We start from the raw sequence: 20,620 nt of genomic DNA on the forward strand, positions 1-20,620 counted from the left end.
CCCTTAGTCCCCTCTGGTGGGAAGGGACATGACATGTTTGGCTAAGTGATGGAATGAATATAATAGATTGAGATATTTTTGAGTGATTAGTTATTATTAATTTAAAATATTTTTAATTAGTAATCTATATGTAGTGGTATAATAGAGATGAGAAGAATCGAAAAGAAATTGATTCCCCAAGCCTAAACTTTAAACCTACCGTGTCAATTTAGATGATCATTTTGCTAATTTCACACCGTAAGAATCTTTAAATGATCGTTTTTTATTTTTCACCTTTGTGCATATTTATTATATTGAGTTTGTTAGATTGGTGATACATTGAAAATGGCAAATAGTAAAAAGTAATTTCAAAAGATTGTTCATATATCATACATCGAAAGAAGAGAAGTTCAACTAATTTGGGACAAATACTTTGTCAAAAGAGTCATCAATAAAATGAGGACGGTTGGATAACTCAGTGGTAAAGAGCTTATCCTCTGTCGTCCCAGATCCTGGGTTCGACCCTGGTTCAACCCGAGAGTTTCGTAGAACAGATACTCATTTGTAAGGCTATAAGTCATATTTGTCAAAAAAAAAATCAATAAAATGTAGAGAGAATAGAAGAAAGATTGTATGAAACATTAGTAATTAAATATGAGTGGACCTAGTTTTTTTATGATGAATATGGTAAGGAAAACTATCAAGAAGTGTAATGGAGCTCTCCTTCTAAAAGATGTGGGATAAATTTCTGAGTTGAAATAATTTGAAATGAAATGATTGAAAATATCAACATTCAATCTCTCACTCGATTCTTGGGGATTCTTCGATACTCGGGGATTCTTGGGGATTCTATTTATATGATTAAGTATGTTATTAGTTGAATACTCTATCACTTAACTACCTTATAATGTGATAATTGTTTTATTAAATAATTATATTGTATATTGTTATGGATATTGAACTTATTTATTCAATTATTTGGTTTAAACATGTATATAACTCTTCAAATACATGTATAAAATATATTTTTAATATATTAATATTCGCCGAATCCCCCCGCACCCGAATCCCCATAATTTTAGATTTGCTGAATTCCCGTATCCCCGTACCACGCACCCCCGTACCCGCACCCGCACTCATGCTTTCTAGATTGTGTATAAATACTACTCTGGGTAATGATGTAATGTCAAACCAGCAAGAATGGCTCCTATTACTATTTCTGCATTACCCCAGGAGAAAACATTACACCCTGATTTCGTCCGGGATGAAGACGAGCGTCCCAAAGTTGCCTACAATCAGTTCAGCAACGAAATTCCAGTTATTTCTTTAGCTGGTATTAATGATGATTTGAATGGCAGAAGGCCTGAGGTGTGTCGTAAAATAGTCGAGGCCTTTGAAGACTGGGGCATTTTCCAGGTAGTTGATCACGGTATTGACAGCACTTTGATTTCTGAAATGTATCGTCTTTCTCGTGAGTTCTTTGCTTTGCCTGCTGAGGAAAAGCTCAGGTATGATCCCACCGGTGGTAAGAAAGGCGGCTATATTGTCTCCACTCATCTCAAGGTACATTCATATAGGCTCTGATTCGTACGTAATTAATAAAATTGGTGTGAAACCCAATCAGATACACGTTAAGGCTGATAATTTAAAACAAGTTCTTAGGTTAGTAAATGTTTCTAATTTTCGCATTGTAGTGTTCCTCATTAAGCATAGTTTTACATCATAAATTAATGACAGGACCAGAGGTAACTTAAACCGCAACCTCGACTGAACTTCGGACCTCCACTATTCATGATATTGGGACTAGTTTAGGTCTCCACAAATGAACAAATATTAATTTTAGTCCCGGCTCTCTTGAACTTTTGGTTTTGCAACTGCAAATAATGTATTAAATTATCAATACAATACAGGGTGACAGCGCAATGGACTGGCGCGAGTTTATAGTTTGTTTGACGTACCCAATCAGTGGTCGGGACTACTCCCGATGGCCTGATAAGCCCGAGAGATGGAGGTCCATCACAGAAGACTACAGTGAGAAGTTACAAGTGCTAGGTGCCAAGTTACTAGAAGTGTTATCAGAGGCCATGGGGCTTGAGAAAGAGGCTATTGCAGAGGCCTGCGTGAATATGGAACAGAAAATGATAATTAATTACTATCCCCCGTGCCCTGAACCCGACTTGACACTTGGATGCAGAAGGCATACGGATCCAGGTTCTATTACCCTTTTGCTTCAGGATCAGGTTGGTGGATTACAGGCCACTCGGGATGGTGGCAAAACTTGGATTACTGTTAAGCCTGTGGAAGGAGCTTTTGTTGTCAATCTGGGAGATTATGGTCACGTAAGTCATTCTCTTGTAATTAACAAATGTTTTCTTTTTTACTTAAATTGTTAGCAAATAATTAGTGTGTGCTTAAGTGCAGTATTTGAGCAATGGGAGGTTCAAAAGTGCTGATCACCAAGCAGTAGTGAATTCAACCTATACCAGAATGTCTATCGCAACTCTCCAGTACCCAGCACCGGATGCAATAGTTTATCCGCTAAAGATCAGGGAGGGAGAGAAGCCAATTGTGGACGAGGCTATCACATTTGCTGAGATGTATAAGAGAAACATGAGTAAGCCTGGTGAGGAGGCTGCCCTCAGGAAATTGGCTAAAGAGAAGCGATTGCAAGAGGAGAAGGCCAAGTTGGAGATGAAACCTTAGAGGCAGGAGCCCAGTTTAACCCCTACTATTATCTAAGTCACAATATATTCTATGTAAGTAATGAATAATGTCGTCGTGATATTCGATGTCTAAATAATGCACACGTCGGGGTTGAGTGGGGTGTCTGTAATCTTCTGCTGTACTCAGGTGTTTTAGTGTGTTTCCCCTGTTCTCTGTCTTGCTGCAGGGTAGCTTTGCAGGGGTTCTGCTGCAGTGTTTCTGTTTGGCCCTATACTATTATATAAATAAACCCTAATTATGAGTATAATGATGATAAATTATAAACCATCAACTATCAGATTCATGAAGCTGACACATTGGGAGGCTGTACACGAGGGTACGGCCTCTAATTTATAAGAATGTTCAAATAAATTCGTTATATGGATATGTAATAAAGAAATATGAACTAAAAATGATAATGGAATCGACGTCATTTTGTCCCTAATCTGTATGTGTTTCGGCCGACTTATCATTAGTCATATAATTTGGCTGGCCTTTGCTGAAACAGGGAACGACGTTGGATGGCATTTTATTAGTGTGCCAGCCATAATCTCCACTCTTATATATTTAACTCAGGACTTCCTATTTTAGAAAGACTGTCATAGATGTGGTGATAGTAATTAAATACAATCAGCTCCCTCCTTTCTTTGCTCAAAGGCTATCATTGATAATCCTCTGGGTTCCCACCGATCCATATGATGTATACGAGTTCTGCAGATTCATATGATTTTATCTTGTCCTGTGTGTATGCAGAAGCATGCATGATTTTATATGAGAATGCGCAAGTCCAACCGTACATGACCCGGTTATAATTGTGACCAAATAAGTCGGTTATATAGATGCCTATTTTGCCTCTTCTTGAATACGAAAATAATGACTTCTTTTGGAGAAAAAAATATATTTACATAATTATTTGGGAAATTACCTTGTATATTGTTTTTTCAATCTTATTTTCAAAAATACTACATTCTCTAAAATCTTTCAAATATATTATCTTTTTGAAAATATTTTCAAAAATACAGTGGTTGCATATGCAACCATATATGCAACTGAATTTATGATTTCAAGTTCCAGTTTTCAAATGTCAGTTCTTTGGAATCTATAAAAGATGAGAAGATGAGGTCGAAAATGACATTTAAAAACTGGAACTTGAAATGAGGAATTCAGTTGCATATATGGTTGCAACCACCGTATTTTCGAAAATATTTTCAAAAAGATAGTATTTTTGGAAAGATTTTAGAGAATGTAGTATTTTTACAATTTGTTTTAAAAGATGGTAGTATTTTTGAAAAAATTCTTTTAAACTTGATTATGAATAAAAAAAGCTCTTATTATTTTTAGTGTAAAATATATTTACTAGTTGAGACACTGATCTAGATATCTTGACATACATTTTGCCTGGCTTGTTTTTCATTGCAAATAAGTTTAAGTAGTACGCTTTTGACATCCTTACGTTCAAGCAACAATGCCTGATTAATCCTAATCCTAATCATATATGAATTCTCAAAAACAACGGTACAATTATAACTTACTTAAAAGGGAAAGATTGTACTGATCCAGAAATGTAGACATGCAACTTATTTCAGATACGCAAACCACGTATTTCACATTCTCATGATTGCAGCTTCAGTGCCTAATCCTAACCATACACGTAGTTATTTCAGTCGTATTGAAAATGTACGATATTAAGTACTTTGAATTGAAAGATTTTTACTTCTGAATTCTCTAGTTAAGTTTATTGAAAGTTTTGACGATATAACTATTAACTAACATCACAGATTGATAAAATTTTTAGGCTTCGTTTAATGTTGTCCTCGCAGTAGACATCAATTTGCTCAAAAACAGGTGGAAATTTATTTGGTAATTCAAAAGGAGTTTTTTGAACATTTATAAATTTGTAGGTCCACTCATACTCTTGGAAAAATTGGTGTTTTTTTTTGTTTTTATAGAAAAATATTATAAATTTCACTATCAAACCTCTTCATAATATTATTATAACTCAACATATAAATAATAAAAAAAATTATTAAACAATTATTTGATTTTACAAGCAACACTTTTCTTAAAAGCGCGACAATTTTTAACGCCACCTCCAAACAAATTCTTACGCCAGAATGAGTAGTTGCAGTTAGGTTGGGAATAAATTTGGGAATTGGGATGCTCAAAAGAGGTTAATAAAAAACAATTTTTTGTATTTATTAAAAGATTTCAGAAGACAATTTTAAAAATAAATTTTCACTTTGACCAGCTCTCTGCGTTATGGTAACCCTCTGTAATCTTTAGTCAGTTACCAGAGTTGTTACCAGATTTTGATCAAATTAGGTGAAAATTCATGCATTCATATCAGACACTCAGCTTAAATCTCCTTTTTGTTAAGTAAATTCTGTCACGTCATTCAACAACTTATATTAGAATCCAATTTGAGGTCTCTCCCGCTATAAGAAAATGACAGAGGTGTTAAAAAGATGGACACTACCGCGTGTATAAATACTACCTTGATTACTTGTTTAGTGTCAGCACCAACAAGAATGGCTCCTATAACTATTTCTGCATTATCTAAGGAGAAAACACTAAATCCTGATTTCGTCCGGGATGAAGACGAGCGTCCCAAAGTTGCCTACAATCAGTTCAGCAACGAAATTCCAGTTATTTCTTTAGCTGGTATCGATGATGATTCTGTTGACACGAGGTCTGAGGTATGTCGTAAAATAGTGGAGGCCTTTGAAGACTGGGGGATTTTCCAGGCGGTTGATCACGGTATTGACACCACTTTGATTTCTGAAATGTATCGTCTTTCTCGTGAATTCTTTGCTTTGCCTGCTGAGGAAAAGCTCAGGTATGATACAACCGGTGGAAAGAGAGGCGGCTTTACTGTCTCCACTCATCTTAAGGTACATTTACCCAATCAGATACACGTTAATCTTGATAATTCAATCAAATGCTCCTTCTCAGGAATTTTTATTAGTTAGTAGTAATTTGATATGATATATATTAAAGTAATTAGTACAATACAGGGTGACAGTGCAATGGATTGGCGCGAGTTTGTAACTTACTTCACGTACCCAATCAGTGATCGGGACTACTCCCGATGGCCTGATAAGCCTGAGGGATGGAGGTCCATCACTGAAGAATACAGTGAAAAGTTACAGGAACTAGGTATCAAGTTACTGGAAGTGTTATCAGAGGCCATGGGGCTTGAGAAAGAGGCTATTGCGAAGGCTTGCGTGGATATGGAACAAAAAGTGTTAATTAATTACTATCCTACATGTCCCCAACCCGACTTGACACTTGGAGTCAGAAGGCACACGGATCCAGGTGCAATCACCCTTTTGCTTCAGGATCAGGTTGGTGGATTACAGGCCACTCGGGATGGTGGCAAAACTTGGATTACTGTTAAGCCTGTGGAAGGAGCGTTAGTTGTCAATCTGGGAGATTATGGTCACGTAAGTCATTCCTCTCCTAATTGACAAATGTTTTCGTGTTACTTAAATTGTTGACAAACAATTAGTGTGTGCTTATGTGTAGTATTTGAGCAATGGGAGGTTCAAGAATGCTGATCACCAAGCAGTAGTGAATTCAACCTATACTAGAATGTCGATTGCAACTTTCCAGTACCCATCCCCGGATGCAATAGTTTATCCGCTAAAGATCAGGGAGGGAGAGAAGCCAATTGTGGACGAGGCCATCACATTTGCTGAGATGTATAGGAGGATCATGAGTAAACCTGGTGAGGAGGCTGCCCTCAAGAAAGTGGCTAAAGAGAAGCACTTGCAAGAGGAAAAGGCCAAGCTGGAGATGAAACCCAAGACCGCAGCTTGAATCCTAGTATTACTTAAGTCACAATCTATACATAGGTAATAAATAATCTCCTGCTGTAGTCAGGTGTTTTAGTGTGTGTTTTAATTGTCCCCTGTTCTCTGGTGCAGTGTGTGTTTGGCTCTGTACAATATAACTAAACAATTTATGTGTGACTGTGGTTTGTATTAGATACTGTAATTGTTACAGCAAGCCATTTGTACGTTGATTTTTAAATTTGTAAGATTTCTTTGGTTTATTTAAGTTTCTGGGTTTTTTTCATTTTTGATTTCTGGAACTTTCCTACTTCTTCATCGAAATATTAAGGAAAATTTACAAAAATATATATATGTTTCTGACTTTTGTTTACAGTTTTACTTTAACTAGTTTACATTTCTAATTTTATATTATCATTTTTTCATTATTACTTAGACCTTCAGTTTTATGTTTCTCAATTTTTAAATATACGGTCATTCTCAGATCTTAACCTCGGCCTCCTTTTCTTACTTCTTCATTTACGCAGGTAGCTGGGTTTGTACACCGTCCTTCACGAAAACTTGAAACTTTCGGCGTCCTCAAATGGTTTCTCTCTGTGATCATCACAATCCGCACTCTCTCTCTCTAACACATATAGAGAGCACGATTTATCAATTGGAATATCAAAGTGATTTTGTGATTATTCGAATCATCGACCACTATTTTTCTCATTTAGGCAAATTCGAACTTGATTTCTTGTATTAGTTCTTCTTCTTCAATTAATAGGCCCCGCAGGGGCAGTTTCATGGCGGTCTTGAGTTGAATCGGAGCGGCGGTAAGAGTTTTCATAAGAACTGATGTTGGAAAAGCTGCTTAATTGAGAAGCTGCGTGAAGGAGACAGATGAGAAGCTGCGCGGGAGAGAAGAAAAGTTGTGAGGGTTGAGAGAGAGAAGCGATTGAAAAGCAGTTGAGCGTTGAAAGGGTGAAGAATAGCGTTGCAGCGCTGTTTATGATAATGAACGTAATTTTGAAAAAAAGAAACTGTAGGTCGTATGTTTGTAATGTGAGAAAGGATGGGCTGTATATTTAAAAGCCCAATAATTAAGTTAGGTAGTTATAAAATTAACCCAAATATTAAACAAGTAACTCTAATCCTTTTCTAGTAAAAGGATCTTAGGATTCAGAGCGGGGCTTTCAAATTCCACACCCGACTCATCTGTTAAAAACTATTCACCTGGCCAGTTTCATTGTCACGACACCGTCCAGCGATTAATATAAACAGAGCTGGTGTTTTCGGCTGAAGTTTGGTTCTTTGGTGATATTAAATCGTGCCTCTGGGTGATATTAAATCGTGCCTCTTTCAGGAGTATGCAATTGGAATTTTAAAAGATTTATTTATGTTCAACTTGGATTTAGAAAACGTCTTGGGATATTTGTTTAGAATTTTAAATCATCCTATAAAATCTGTGATATTCAATTAGAATTTTAACTTATGTTTAAAAATCAGTTGATATTCAATTGAGGTCATTTGAAATTCATTAAAAATTGTATTATTTAATAATATATTTTTTTGATGCCATAAAATGATTAATTTTGTGGGATTGTTCAATGTATTGTTTTTAAAAATTTCATTATAATTTATAAATTTTAAAAAGTCAATGTCAATTCGAACAATTTATCAAGAATCACAGCAGGATCAAAATAAGATAAATTCTTTTAAAATTTATAAATTATATATCATTCATTACAATTTCACTTAAATATGCATAAAAATTATCCCAACCTATTCGATTTTTACCTTTTAGTTTTTTGCATCTCGATTTTCGGAAGTTCAATTTTTATTTTAAAAATTTTTCAGAATCTAAAATAAGAAACACTAATTTTATAAATACTACAATCTTGTTCTACGCCCACACATCATCAATAACAAGCATATTATTCTTATTATTTTTTTTGTCATACTTTTCCACGCATCCTAAATAAGTGTCTTAATGTAGAGCATACACATCCTACTTATTAAACATAAATGATCTTCAAAAATTTTAATGAATTAGTGATATTTGCGGAACATAGTTCACAAAATTCTATATTTAATAGTGATTTGATTGCAAAACATACGTAATCTTCGAGATCTCCGATAAAATAGAAGTCTTCACGAAACTTTACTCTATCTAGACTCTAATATTTTTTTAAGAACCGGCTCGAATTGGATTCACAGGCTCGATTCAATTTTTCGGTTCTGGATTAGTTTTATTCATCCTTAACTTTCTCACCCCCTAATTAGTACAACTCAAACAACAGCATCTTACAAATTTAACAAATTTTACCTAATGATTATTTTTTTTTAATTATCTTAACCAACTATTTTAACTAACCTTAGAGATGTTCTCACAAGAGATCAATCTATAAATTGCGTACCAAGGGAAAGAGTGAATTGTATGAATTTTCAAATGTTATAACTGTGATAACTAGTTGAGAAACCGCGCGTTGCGGCCGCCTATAAAATTTATATTAATAATTTTATATTAATATTTGTAGAATGCAATAATTTTGTGGCTGTCCATAAAAAATATATTAATGATTAAAAATTAATATTTGTAAGATAAAATAAATTTTATATTATAAAAATCTTGATGAAATACCAATACTAATATATAAAATTGTAAAATTGGACTATAATTTATGGTGAAAAAATGAAAATAAATTTCTACACGTAATTAACAATTTAAAGCACGACGAATCTTAATTTTATTTGTGTTTTTTTAAAAGTAATCATGTTCCTACATTGTCACTTTCCTCCAATTTTTTTGGATTGATTATGCACAAAAACATCTAACTTAAATCCGTGAGATAGCGCCATAGCGCTCTATACTATCCTTGCCTGTAACAACCTTTATTTTGTAATACTGTATAAACAGCTTTCACTTAAAAGTTGCTTGAACGGAGTAAACAGATAATACATGAATAATATTTTCTTGTATACAAATTAAATCATGTAAATTAACAACAACAACAAACATGTCCGATGAACAAAACATATATTATAAAAGAATAACCAACAAACATACATCACTAATAGTTAATTTATTGATATCATCCATCAAAATCATGTCAAGACTATATTCTTCTCCCGTGTTTGGATTTGTCGACTCCCACGTAGCGGTCTATAACTACCTTTGCTTGAAACAACTTTTATTTTTTTTAAATACCGTATAAACAACCTTCACTTATCGTTGCAGAAGAAAAGCACCACCGAGTCAGAAATCTAGCAAGAGAACTATCACGAGAGAGAGGTAGTGTAATATTCGTAGTTATTATTTAATTGATTATGTATATATATGTATTGTATAAATATTTTTTTTTAAAAGTATTTTATTGTGCAATATTTTATTAGTACTTTATGATGCAAGTATTTTAAATTGCAAGATTTTATTTTATTATTAAAGATATTATTAGTATTTTATTGTGTAAGATTTAAAAGTATGTTGTTAATAAGATTTTATTAATGTTTGTTTTATAAGATTTTATTAATATTTATGTGGTTTTAGTTTTAAAAAGAGTAAACATCCGTGTCCTATTTTTAATACGTAAGGTTTATCCTTATTATGATCAGTACTGTTAATTAAGATATCTTTTACGTAACAAATAGGTTATAGCTTATATATACGATAGCCTTGTGAAGGTTTTAAACACAAAAGGTACGCTTTCTTTTAACCCTACTGTTATTCTCTCCTGTCGTTCTGTTTTTCTTTATATTGTATACTGATGAAGCTGTGATGTAGAAAAATAGGTTATGTACAGTATGTTTTGAAACCCTCCTGTCATTCTCTCTGATTGTGTAGTGATACTGATATGTAAAGAAAATAGGTTATGTGCAGTACGTTTTGAAACCCTCGTGTCATTCTCTCTATTATTTTGATTGTGTATTTTACCTGCTACTGTTATGGTTATGTGCAGTATGTTTTGAAACCCTCTTGTCTTTCTCTCTATTATTCTTATTATGTATTTTACCTGCTACTGTTATGTAAATGAAGGTTATTCCCTATTTGTTTATATGCTTAATGTATACTGTACTTATAGTGTTATGTGAATGAATGTTACTTATATTTTCGAAAATAAGTTTTCTGCAACATGAAAAAGGTTTTTTTCTCAAAACTGTATTTTTTATATTTAATTTATTATATTTTCCATGATTTTACGAATTGTATATGTGTGTATTTTATGCATCGGTAATATGTGTGGATGTGTTAAAAATGTGTTACCAATGATATTTGTATTTGGCAAAGATTTTTAATATTTATTTACCATGTTATTAATTATTATATATTTTGATTTGGAAACAAATAAATTATTTTAGCTACTTTTATTCATTTAATTGATTTTGTGTACATTAAAATATTTTTATATAAGATGTTTTCTGGAAACAAAAGAATAGAGATTTTTATTAGTTCTTAATTTATTTGAAAGTAATAGTTTACTCCTGTTGCTTGGATATCAGGTTTGGTCAGTTGGGCAGTGTCAGATTATATAAATATCAGTATCAGTGTTGGCCAGGTGGGCAGGGTTAAAATATATGCTAGTCCTAAACCTTACTGGTGTACTGTTAGAAATCATAGGGTTAAAAAGATTGTATCCTTATTGTCTAGTAGACTGATAATCCTTTATTTTATGATTAAAAATCTGTGTAGGGCTCAGTGCTGCGAGTTATAAGTGATATTTTTTGCTAAGGTAAGATTACTTTTCGCACTTTCAGAATTGTTTCAAATGCTTTATACTGCTTTGTTGTGAAAGTTTGGGATTGATAAAATATTTTGAATATAAGGAATTCCCAGCTAGCTATGAATTATGAACCTGTTAGTAATTGCGTATAGTTCCGGAACTATATTATGATACCTTACTAGGGCGTGCTTGGCACAATTTATGATACCTTAGTAAGGGGCGCATTATTGACACCTATGAACCAATGATACCGTGCCACCGGGTATTAGTGGCCTAGCGAACTGTGGAATTTACTTTATGAAATATTGGTTTATGATTTTTGGTTATGAAATTGTGAACAATGGCAAGTCTTGATAGTTTTTGGTCTGTTAGTCGAATTTGTTTTCTTACTGGGCTGTGTAGCTCACGACTTACAAATTTCAGGTTAATGTTATTGGCAAGGCTTTGGAGTTGGATTTGATTGGAGTGGGCTAGAGTCTAATAATAGTGATCATATTTTATTTTCAGTTATTTTAGGAGCTGCGTCTCCATGAAGGATATTAGTTTATGTTTCAGAATTGAGATTTTTGAGAGATTGATTTATGATATTATGTGACTTTCTTTATATTATTTATGGATTAAATGTGGAATTTCTATTATTTGATAGAATGATAATAGTCCGAAAAATCGGGCTGTTACAGTTGGTATTCAGAGCCTAGGTTAGCTTCCTGTAGACTATCTGCTAGGATTAAGTTATGTCGTTAGGGATAAAGAATTATCTTTAGAAACAAATTTTTAATATATCGTTTTTAAAATTTGTGTAGATGGCAGATAATGACAATGTTTGGGGTCTGGATGAAGAGTTTGAGGACGATTTTGAGGAAGACCCCGAGGAGGACATTGAATCTGTAATTTCACTCGAGATAGATGAGGATGCTCCTCAACCCGATTATGATAGTGAGGACTCGGTTAAGGAATCTTCCTTTCCCGAGGTTGTGTGTCAGCCATGTAGGGATGATGAGATAGCCAAGTTAAAGGGAGAGAATGCATTACTAAAATTGAAAATCAAACTTAGAGAAGAAGAAGCTGAGGGAGCAAAGTTTAATTTAGAAATGAAATATAATGTTCTTTACACAGCTTACATACACCATCTTAAGGACTGCCGACATCAAAAAAGTAAGGCTGCTAGAGTGCTGGAAATAGTAAGAAGGGATACCAGAGCCTCCGAACGTTCAATAAACTTTATTTGTCGATGGCCATTATCACGATGTCCCGCATGGATCAAGAGGATCACCACGGATTTTCTACAAGGGCATCGAAGAGCAATCGCGGCGACTAGAGCAAGGGTGACTGAGATTTTAGAAGAGATTTAGTTTATTATTTATATAGTTAGTTTATGGATTGTTTCTCTTAAAAATCAAGTTGTGTAGGTCTAGCTTTTATTTGGTATTGTTTGAAGACACATTTTGTGGCCTATTTCGAGCCTAGATTAATAAATTTAGTATTATTGTTTTGACATTTTTATGAATTTCATTTATTGGAGTATGAATATATTTACCTTCTTGATAATTATGGTCCATATTATAGATAGTTATTTTTGTTTGAAGGAATCATGAGTGCTCGACGTGGAGGTGCTAACAATCGCAACAACAGAAACAACAGCGGGAGCGGTGGAAACAATAACAATAATAATGAAGGTGGAAATATGTTGAACCAGCTCGCGCAAACCTTGGCAACACTTGTTGGAAATCAACAACCAGCTCAACGAAGTATTGTGTCAGAATTCAAGCGTTTGAACCCCCCAACATTTGATGGTGCAACTGACCCTGCTATTGTGGAAAAATGGATCCAAGAGATGGAAAAGGCATTTGAACTGATGGGAAGTAATGATGGGCAAAAGGTTACTTTAGCTGTGTATCAATTACAGGGCAGTGCATATGATTGGTGGCTGATGGAGCAAAGGAGGAATGAGGAAAATGCTGATCCGATGACATGGGATAGATTCAAGACGGCATTGACAGATAAATACTTTCCAAGAACTATTCGTGTGCAAAAAGAGAGGGATTTCATTAGGCTTGAGCAGGGAGATCGGACGGTAGTAGAGTATGAAGCAGAGTTTGCGAGGCTCTCCAAATATGCTCCTACCTTAGTTGCTGACGAGATCAGTCGGGCTAAAAGATTGGAGGAAGGACTTAGGGAAAATATTAGGCATGCTGTTGCAAATTTTGAGTTAACCACGTATGAGCAAGTACTTAACAAGGCATTAGTGGTTGAAAGGGGCATAGTCGAGGCATTAAAGAAGAAAGATGAAGAAACTAAGAAGCGAAGCGAGCCTTCAGGAGGATTTAATGGTACTGGATCGTCGAAGAAGTTTAACAATCGAGGAACGGGTGGAAATGCAAACAAGGGGAATCAAGGGGGAAAGCTTCAATGTTCAAGGTGTGGTCGTAATCACTTGGATAAGGACTGCCGATGGAACACAGGAGCATGTTTCAGTTGCGGTGAGATGGGACATAGAGTTGCTGAATGTCCAAAACGTGACCCAACCAGAGACAAAGACAATGGGAACAAAGCAACCTTAGCGGCTTTACTTGGTCCAAATTATGGGCGAGTATACCAACACGAACCGAAGGAAAATTAAGGTAAGATTCTCCCTATTTTTATTTTTATTTTAAGAGTACATTATTTTGGTAATCTAAGTTTGGTTTGAGTATACACTTGTAAGCGTCAGACACATGTATGTCTTTAGGTGTAAATTTGGGGACCAAATTTTTTTAAGGAGGGTAGAATGTAATATTCGTAGTTATTATTTAATTGATTATGTATATATATGTATTGTATAAATATTTTTTTTTAAAAGTATTTTATTGTGCAATATTTTATTAGTACTTTATGATGCAAGTATTTTAAATTGCAAGATTTTATTTTATTATTAAAGATATTATTAGTATTTTATTGTGTAAGATTTAAAAGTATGTTGTTAATAAGATTTTATTAATGTTTGTTTTATAAGATTTTATTAATATTTATGTGGTTTTAGTTTTAAAAAGAGTAAACATCCGTGTCCTATTTTTAATACGTAAGGTTTATCCTTATTATGATCAGTACTGTTAATTAAGATATCTTTTACGTAACAAATAGGTTATAGCTTATATATACGATAGCCTTGTGAAGGTTTTAAACACAAAAGGTACGCTTTCTTTTAACCCTACTGTTATTCTCTCCTGTCGTTCTGTTTTTCTTTATATTGTATACTGATGAAGCTGTGATGTAGAAAAATAGGTTATGTACAGTATGTTTTGAAACCCTCCTGTCATTCTCTCTGATTGTGTAGTGATACTGATATGTAAAGAAAATAGGTTATGTGCAGTACGTTTTGAAACCCTCGTGTCATTCTCTCTATTATTTTGATTGTGTATTTTACCTGCTACTGTTATGGTTATGTGCAGTATGTTTTGAAACCCTCTTGTCTTTCTCTCTATTATTCTTATTATGTATTTTACCTGCTACTGTTATGTAAATGAAGGTTATTCCCTATTTGTTTATATGCTTAATGTATACTGTACTTATAGTGTTATGTGAATGAATGTTACTTATATTTTCGAAAATAAGTTTTCTGCAACATGAAAAAGGTTTTTTTTTTCAAAACTGTATTTTTTATATTTAATTTATTATATTTTCCATGATTTTACGAATTGTATATGTGTGTATTTTATGCATCGGTAATATGTGTGGATGTGTTAAAAATGTGTTACCAATGATATTTGTATTTGGCAAAGATTTTTAATATTTATTTACCATGTTATTAATTATTATATATTTTGATTTGGAAACAAATAAATTATTTTAGCTACTTTTATTCATTTAATTGATTTTGTGTACATTAAAATATTTTTATATAAGATGTTTTCTGGAAACAAAAGAATAGAGATTTTTATTAGTTCTTAATTTATTTGAAAGTAATAGTTTACTCCTGTTGCTTGGATATCAGGTTTGGTCAGTTGGGCAGTGTCAGATTATATAAATATCAGTATCAGTGTTGGCCAGGTGGGCAGGGTTAAAATATATGCTAGTCCTAAACCTTACTGGTGTACTGTTAGAAATCATAGGGTTAAAAAGATTGTATCCTTATTGTCTAGTAGACTGATAATCCTTTATTTTATGATTAAAAATCTGTGTAGGGCTCAGTGCTGCGAGTTATAAGTGATATTTTTTGCTAAGGTAAGATTACTTTTCGCACTTTCAGAATTGTTTCAAATGCTTTATACTGCTTTGTTGTGAAAGTTTGGGATTGATAAAATATTTTGAATATAAGGAATTCCCAGCTAGCTATGAATTATGAACCTGTTAGTAATTGCGTATAGTTCCGGAACTATATTATGATACCTTACTAGGGCGTGCTTGGCACAATTTATGATACCTTAGTAAGGGGCGCATTATTGACACCTATGAACCAATGATACCGTGCCACCGGGTATTAGTGGCCTAGCGAACTGTGGAATTTACTTTATGAAATATTGGTTTATGATTTTTGGTTATGAAATTGTGAACAATGGCAAGTCTTGATAGTTTTTGGTCTGTTAGTCGAATTTGTTTTCTTACTGGGCTGTGTAGCTCACGACTTACAAATTTCAGGTTAATGTTATTGGCAAGGCTTTGGAGTTGGATTTGATTGGAGTGGGCTAGAGTCTAATAATAGTGATCATATTTTATTTTCAGTTATTTTAGGAGCTGCGTCTCCATGAAGGATATTAGTTTATGTTTCAGAATTGAGATTTTTGAGAGATTGATTTATGATATTATGTGACTTTCTTTATATTATTTATGGATTAAATGTGGAATTTCTATTATTTGATAGAATGATAATAGTCCGAAAAATCGGGCTGTTACAGTTGGTATTCAGAGCCTAGGTTAGCTTCCTGTAGACTATCTGCTAGGATTAAGTTATGTCGTTAGGGATAAAGAATTATCTTTAGAAACAAATTTTTAATATATCGTTTTTAAAATTTGTGTAGATGGCAGATAATGACAATGTTTGGGGTCTGGATGAAGAGTTTGAGGACGATTTTGAGGAAGACCCCGAGGAGGACATTGAATCTGTAATTTCACTCGAGATAGATGAGGATGCTCCTCAACCCGATTATGATAGTGAGGACTCGGTTAAGGAATCTTCCTTTCCCGAGGTTGTGTGTCAGCCATGTAGGGATGATGAGATAGCCAAGTTAAAGGGAGAGAATGCATTACTAAAATTGAAACTCAAACTTAGAGAAGAAGAAGCTGAGGGAGCAAAGTTTAATTTAGACAAATCAGATTAAAACTTTCAAGCTGCTATATTTCATAAATAATCTAAAACAAAATCAGATTCTGAAACTTGCTTCTAATATATCTGAAACTAAAAAAGGTAGGTCTAATTTTTGATATTTTTCATCCGAAAATTCAAGAAAATTTGAAAAATAGAACGGAGCGACGTGAGAGGCGCCACCTACACGCCCCTCGCTTCTCCTTTATATAGAAACAAAAATCAGATTAAAACTTTCAAGTTACTATATTCCATAAATAATCGAAAACAAAATCAGATTCTGAAACTTACTTCTAATATATCCGAAACTAAAAAAGGTAGTTCTAATTTTTGATATTTTTCTTTCAAAAATTTCAGAAAATTAAAAAAATAGAACGGAGCGATGTGAGAGGCGCCACCTACACGCCCCTCGCTCCTCCTTTATAAAGTATACTAGTTGAGAAGCCGCGCGTTGCGGCGGACTATAAAAATTAAATTAATGATTTAATATTAATATTTGTAGCGTACAATAATTTTGTGACTGTTTATAAAAAGTATATTAATGATTAAAAATTAATATTTGTAGGATAAAATAAATTTTATATTATGAAAATCTTGATGTAATACCAATACTAATATATAAAATTGCAAAATTTGGACTATAATTCATGGTGAAAAAATGAAAATAAATTTCTACACATAATTAACAATTTAAAGCACGACGAATATTAATTTTATTTGTGTTTTTTTTAAAAAGTAATCATGTTCTTACATCGTCACCTTCCTCCAATTTTTTTAATTGATTGTGCACAAAAACATCTAACTTAAATCCGTGAGATAGTGGTCTATAACTAACCTTGCGAATAACAACCTTTATTTTTTAATACTATATAAACAACCTTAACTTAAAAGTTGCTTGAACGGAGCAAACAGATAATGCATGAATAATATTTTCATCTATACAAAGTAAATCATATAAACAGTAACAACAACAAACATGTCCGATGAACAAAACAAATATTATAAAACAATAACCAACAAACATACATCACTAATAGTTAATTTATCAATATCATGTCAAGACTATATTCTTCCCCTGTGTTTGGATTTGTCGACTCCCACATAGCGGTCTATAACTACCTTTACTTGCAACAATCTTTATTTTTTTTAATACTGTATAAACAACCTTCACTTATCGTTGCAAAAGAACGGCACCACCGAGTTAGAAATCGGGCAAGAGGACTATCACAAGAGAGAGGTAGAGTTGTGGTATTGAGGAGAGAGAGTAGGTTGTGTTTAGATGATACAAAACCCTACAACCTGTAGGGTATTTATAGGTGCAGAGAGACTTGTGTGCTACTCTTTCCCATAATTAAATAATTTGAAACAAAATCAGATTAAAACTTTCAAGCTACTATATTCCATAAATAATCTGAAACAAAATCAGATTCTAAAACTTCCTTCTAATATATCCGAAACTAAAAAAGGTTGTTCTAATTTTTGATATTTTTCATCCGAAAATTCTAAAAAATTAGAAAAATAGAACGAAGCAATGTGAGAGGCGCCACCTACATGCCCCTCGCTTCTCCTTTATATAGAAACAAAACCAGATTAAAACTTTTAAGCTACTATATTCCATAAATAATCTGAAATAAAATCAGATTCTGACTTGCTTCTAATATATCCGAAACTAAAAAAGGTAGTTATATCGCTTCTCCTTTATATATAAACAAAATTAGAATAAAACTTTCAAGATACTATATTTTATAAATGATCTGAAACAAAATCAGATTCTGAAACTTGCTTCTAATATATCCGAAACTAAAAAAGATAATTCTAATTTTTGATATTTTTCATCCAAAAATTCTAGAAAATTAGAAAAATAGAACGAAGCGATGTGAGAGGCGCCACCTACACGCCCCTCGCTTCTCCTTTATATAAGTACATTGATTGATGATTTGTAGATGGTGTACTGCTTAAAAGGAAAGGACTGTAATGATCGATATGTAGACATGCAATCTATTTCAAATAAGTTAGAGCATGATTTTGACATTCTTGTGATTGCAGTTCAAGTGCCTAATACTACTATACATGGTTATTGCAATCGTATTGAACTCATCAGTTTAGCTGCTTAGACTCCAACCATCTAAAATCCTTGGCTAAAAGATGAGTGCTTACTTAAAATAAAAAAAATTAGCCAACCGCTTCAAAAACTCAACTCCAACCATGCTCATCTGTTGTCTATAAATTTAGCCAACCTCCTATGGATGGCTAAATTTGTCGAACCTCTACAGGTCTGTAAGAAGATCTGTAGGAAGATTGTACATTATTTATTACCATATTGAACTGATATATTCTATTTTAACAATTTAAAATATTAATAACATACTATTTTTAAATTATAGCCAACCAATATAGCCAGTACCATTGAAGCAAAATGTCTTACAGGTTCCGCAAATTTTACATAATGTTTTACAGGTCCAATTTAGCCAGCGATTATAGCCAACGCCGTTGGAAATGCTCTTATGCGTGCGGATATCGTTTCAAATACAGCCTTGGACAATTATTTTACTTTCTTGGTCCTAAACTAGAGTGATTTTATTAATTTTGGACACATAATTTAAATTTTATTGATAAGATAGTTATATTATTTATTTTAAAAAAATTCAAGTATGAAATATTTATTTACAAAAAAGTTAAAAAGATAAATTATGAAAATAGATAAGCAATATATTTAAATTTTTTGACTCACCTGACTTAGAATGAAAGGAGTATTTTGAGAGGAAAGAGTTCTGGTTCTGGATTCTCAATTTTTTCAGTGTCCCGAGTGTATAAAATATTTCGATGTGTTTGAAAAGATTTTCGCTTTTATATTTTCAAACTCCCAAATGAATAAACATCTTGATGATTTTCGTAAGATATGTGATGTATAACAAGAAATTAAGAATATAGTATGATAAATTATGTTTAGGTTATCAGTTAACATGAATCTATACCTTCTACCTTGTCATGTATATGGATATTATACTATTAAAATCTTGAATTATTAATCACTTTTTTAGTTCCATATTGTTTGAACCTATTATTATTGTAAATATAATATTATATATGAATCTGTATCTTTTTTTTTTGAAAAACATGTATGTACCTGTATCTTATTTTTATTTTATTATAAAGGGTGTGGATTTTTATATTACATTTTAGGCCTTAAATTCTAGGGTTTTTTCTAAAAATATATTAACTTTTTTTAAACCATCTTTCGAATTTTTATAGATTTACTTGTTGAACCCAAAATCAACATCCAATACAACATAGCAACTCCAAGTTTTTTCCAAAAACAGGTTGCTTGAGATTACATTTGTTATAAATCTATTAAAAAAAATTGCATCCAGTTTTTTAGTTAGAGAAGGTATTCTCACAAATATTAATAAAAAATAATATTACAAAATAATTTATAAGATATTATATTTTTTTTCAAATTGCCTAAATTTTATTTCAACCGACAATGTTTGCACAAAAATACCTACAAGATATTATGCCCTTAGCACTTACCCCTTTAGTCCATTTAACGAATTATATATTTTTTCCGGCTGCTACATCTCCCCTAAACAAATGTTTTGGCAAACATATAGAAACATTAGAATGTTGTGTTTTCATATGCAGATAATTTCATAAAAGCATTAAAATAATTCCAAAAGTTGGTGCCACCTAAAAATCTGAAAGTAAAAGGTTTCTAGTTTTGTAGTTTGCTGGAATGTGACGAGAGTTAGAGGAGGGGAAAGTAGTTGGAATGAAAGGACGCTGTTCATTCTGGTCACGCAAACCGCTAAGTTTACATTTACATTTACATTTATATGGTCTCTACAGATTTAACAATTTCTTTGCCTACGAAATAAACATTTATACGAGTGAGTAGGTATGAGGAAGTAGTTGGAACGAATGGTTGTGATCACATCTTCACATCCATCCTTAGGTTTACATTTCTAGAACCGTCGTAGCTAGATGATTTTGACAAGTGATTGTTATTAATAATTTATACGTGTTATTTATTATGAATTATTTTTTTAGATTTATGAGTTTAAATCATAGATAGAGTGATGAATCCCGATATACACATAAAAAAATTTATGATTATTTTTGCTATAAATATAGTAAATAATTTTTATTTTATGTAAAATAGCGGATAGTTT

At 32.7% G+C, this 20,620-nt stretch overlaps 2 protein-coding genes across 3 annotated transcripts; both read left to right on the forward strand.

Annotated features, from left to right (window-relative positions):
* The first annotated feature begins 1,155 nt into the window (after positions 1-1,155).
* Positions 1,156-2,950, forward strand: LOC108211971 (flavone synthase). Its single transcript, XM_017383706.2, has 3 exons — positions 1,156-1,542; positions 1,890-2,318; positions 2,401-2,950. Exons 1-3 carry the CDS (start codon positions 1,180-1,182, stop codon positions 2,680-2,682), a joined length of 1,074 nt encoding a protein of 357 aa, XP_017239195.2. The 5' UTR covers positions 1,156-1,179; the 3' UTR covers positions 2,683-2,950.
* A 2,197-nt stretch (positions 2,951-5,147) lies between these two features.
* Positions 5,148-7,714, forward strand: LOC108213380 (flavone synthase). Of its 2 annotated transcripts, XM_017385171.2 has the most exons (4): positions 5,148-5,573; positions 5,697-6,125; positions 6,208-6,536; positions 7,001-7,714. In XM_017385171.2, exons 1-3 carry the CDS (start codon positions 5,148-5,150, stop codon positions 6,499-6,501), a joined length of 1,149 nt encoding a protein of 382 aa, XP_017240660.1. In that variant the 3' UTR covers positions 6,502-6,536; positions 7,001-7,714. The 2 variants fall into 2 exon arrangements, with proteins under 2 accessions (XP_017240660.1, XP_017240659.2); XM_017385170.2 differs by lacking the exon at positions 7,001-7,714 and having other exon boundaries at positions 5,149-5,573; positions 6,208-6,759.
* Positions 7,715-20,620: the final 12,906 nt, after the last annotated feature.

The sequence above is a fragment of the Daucus carota genome, chromosome 3 (genome assembly GCF_001625215.2).
Source record: "Daucus carota subsp. sativus chromosome 3, DH1 v3.0, whole genome shotgun sequence".
NCBI lineage: Eukaryota > Viridiplantae > Streptophyta > Magnoliopsida > Apiales > Apiaceae > Daucus > Daucus carota.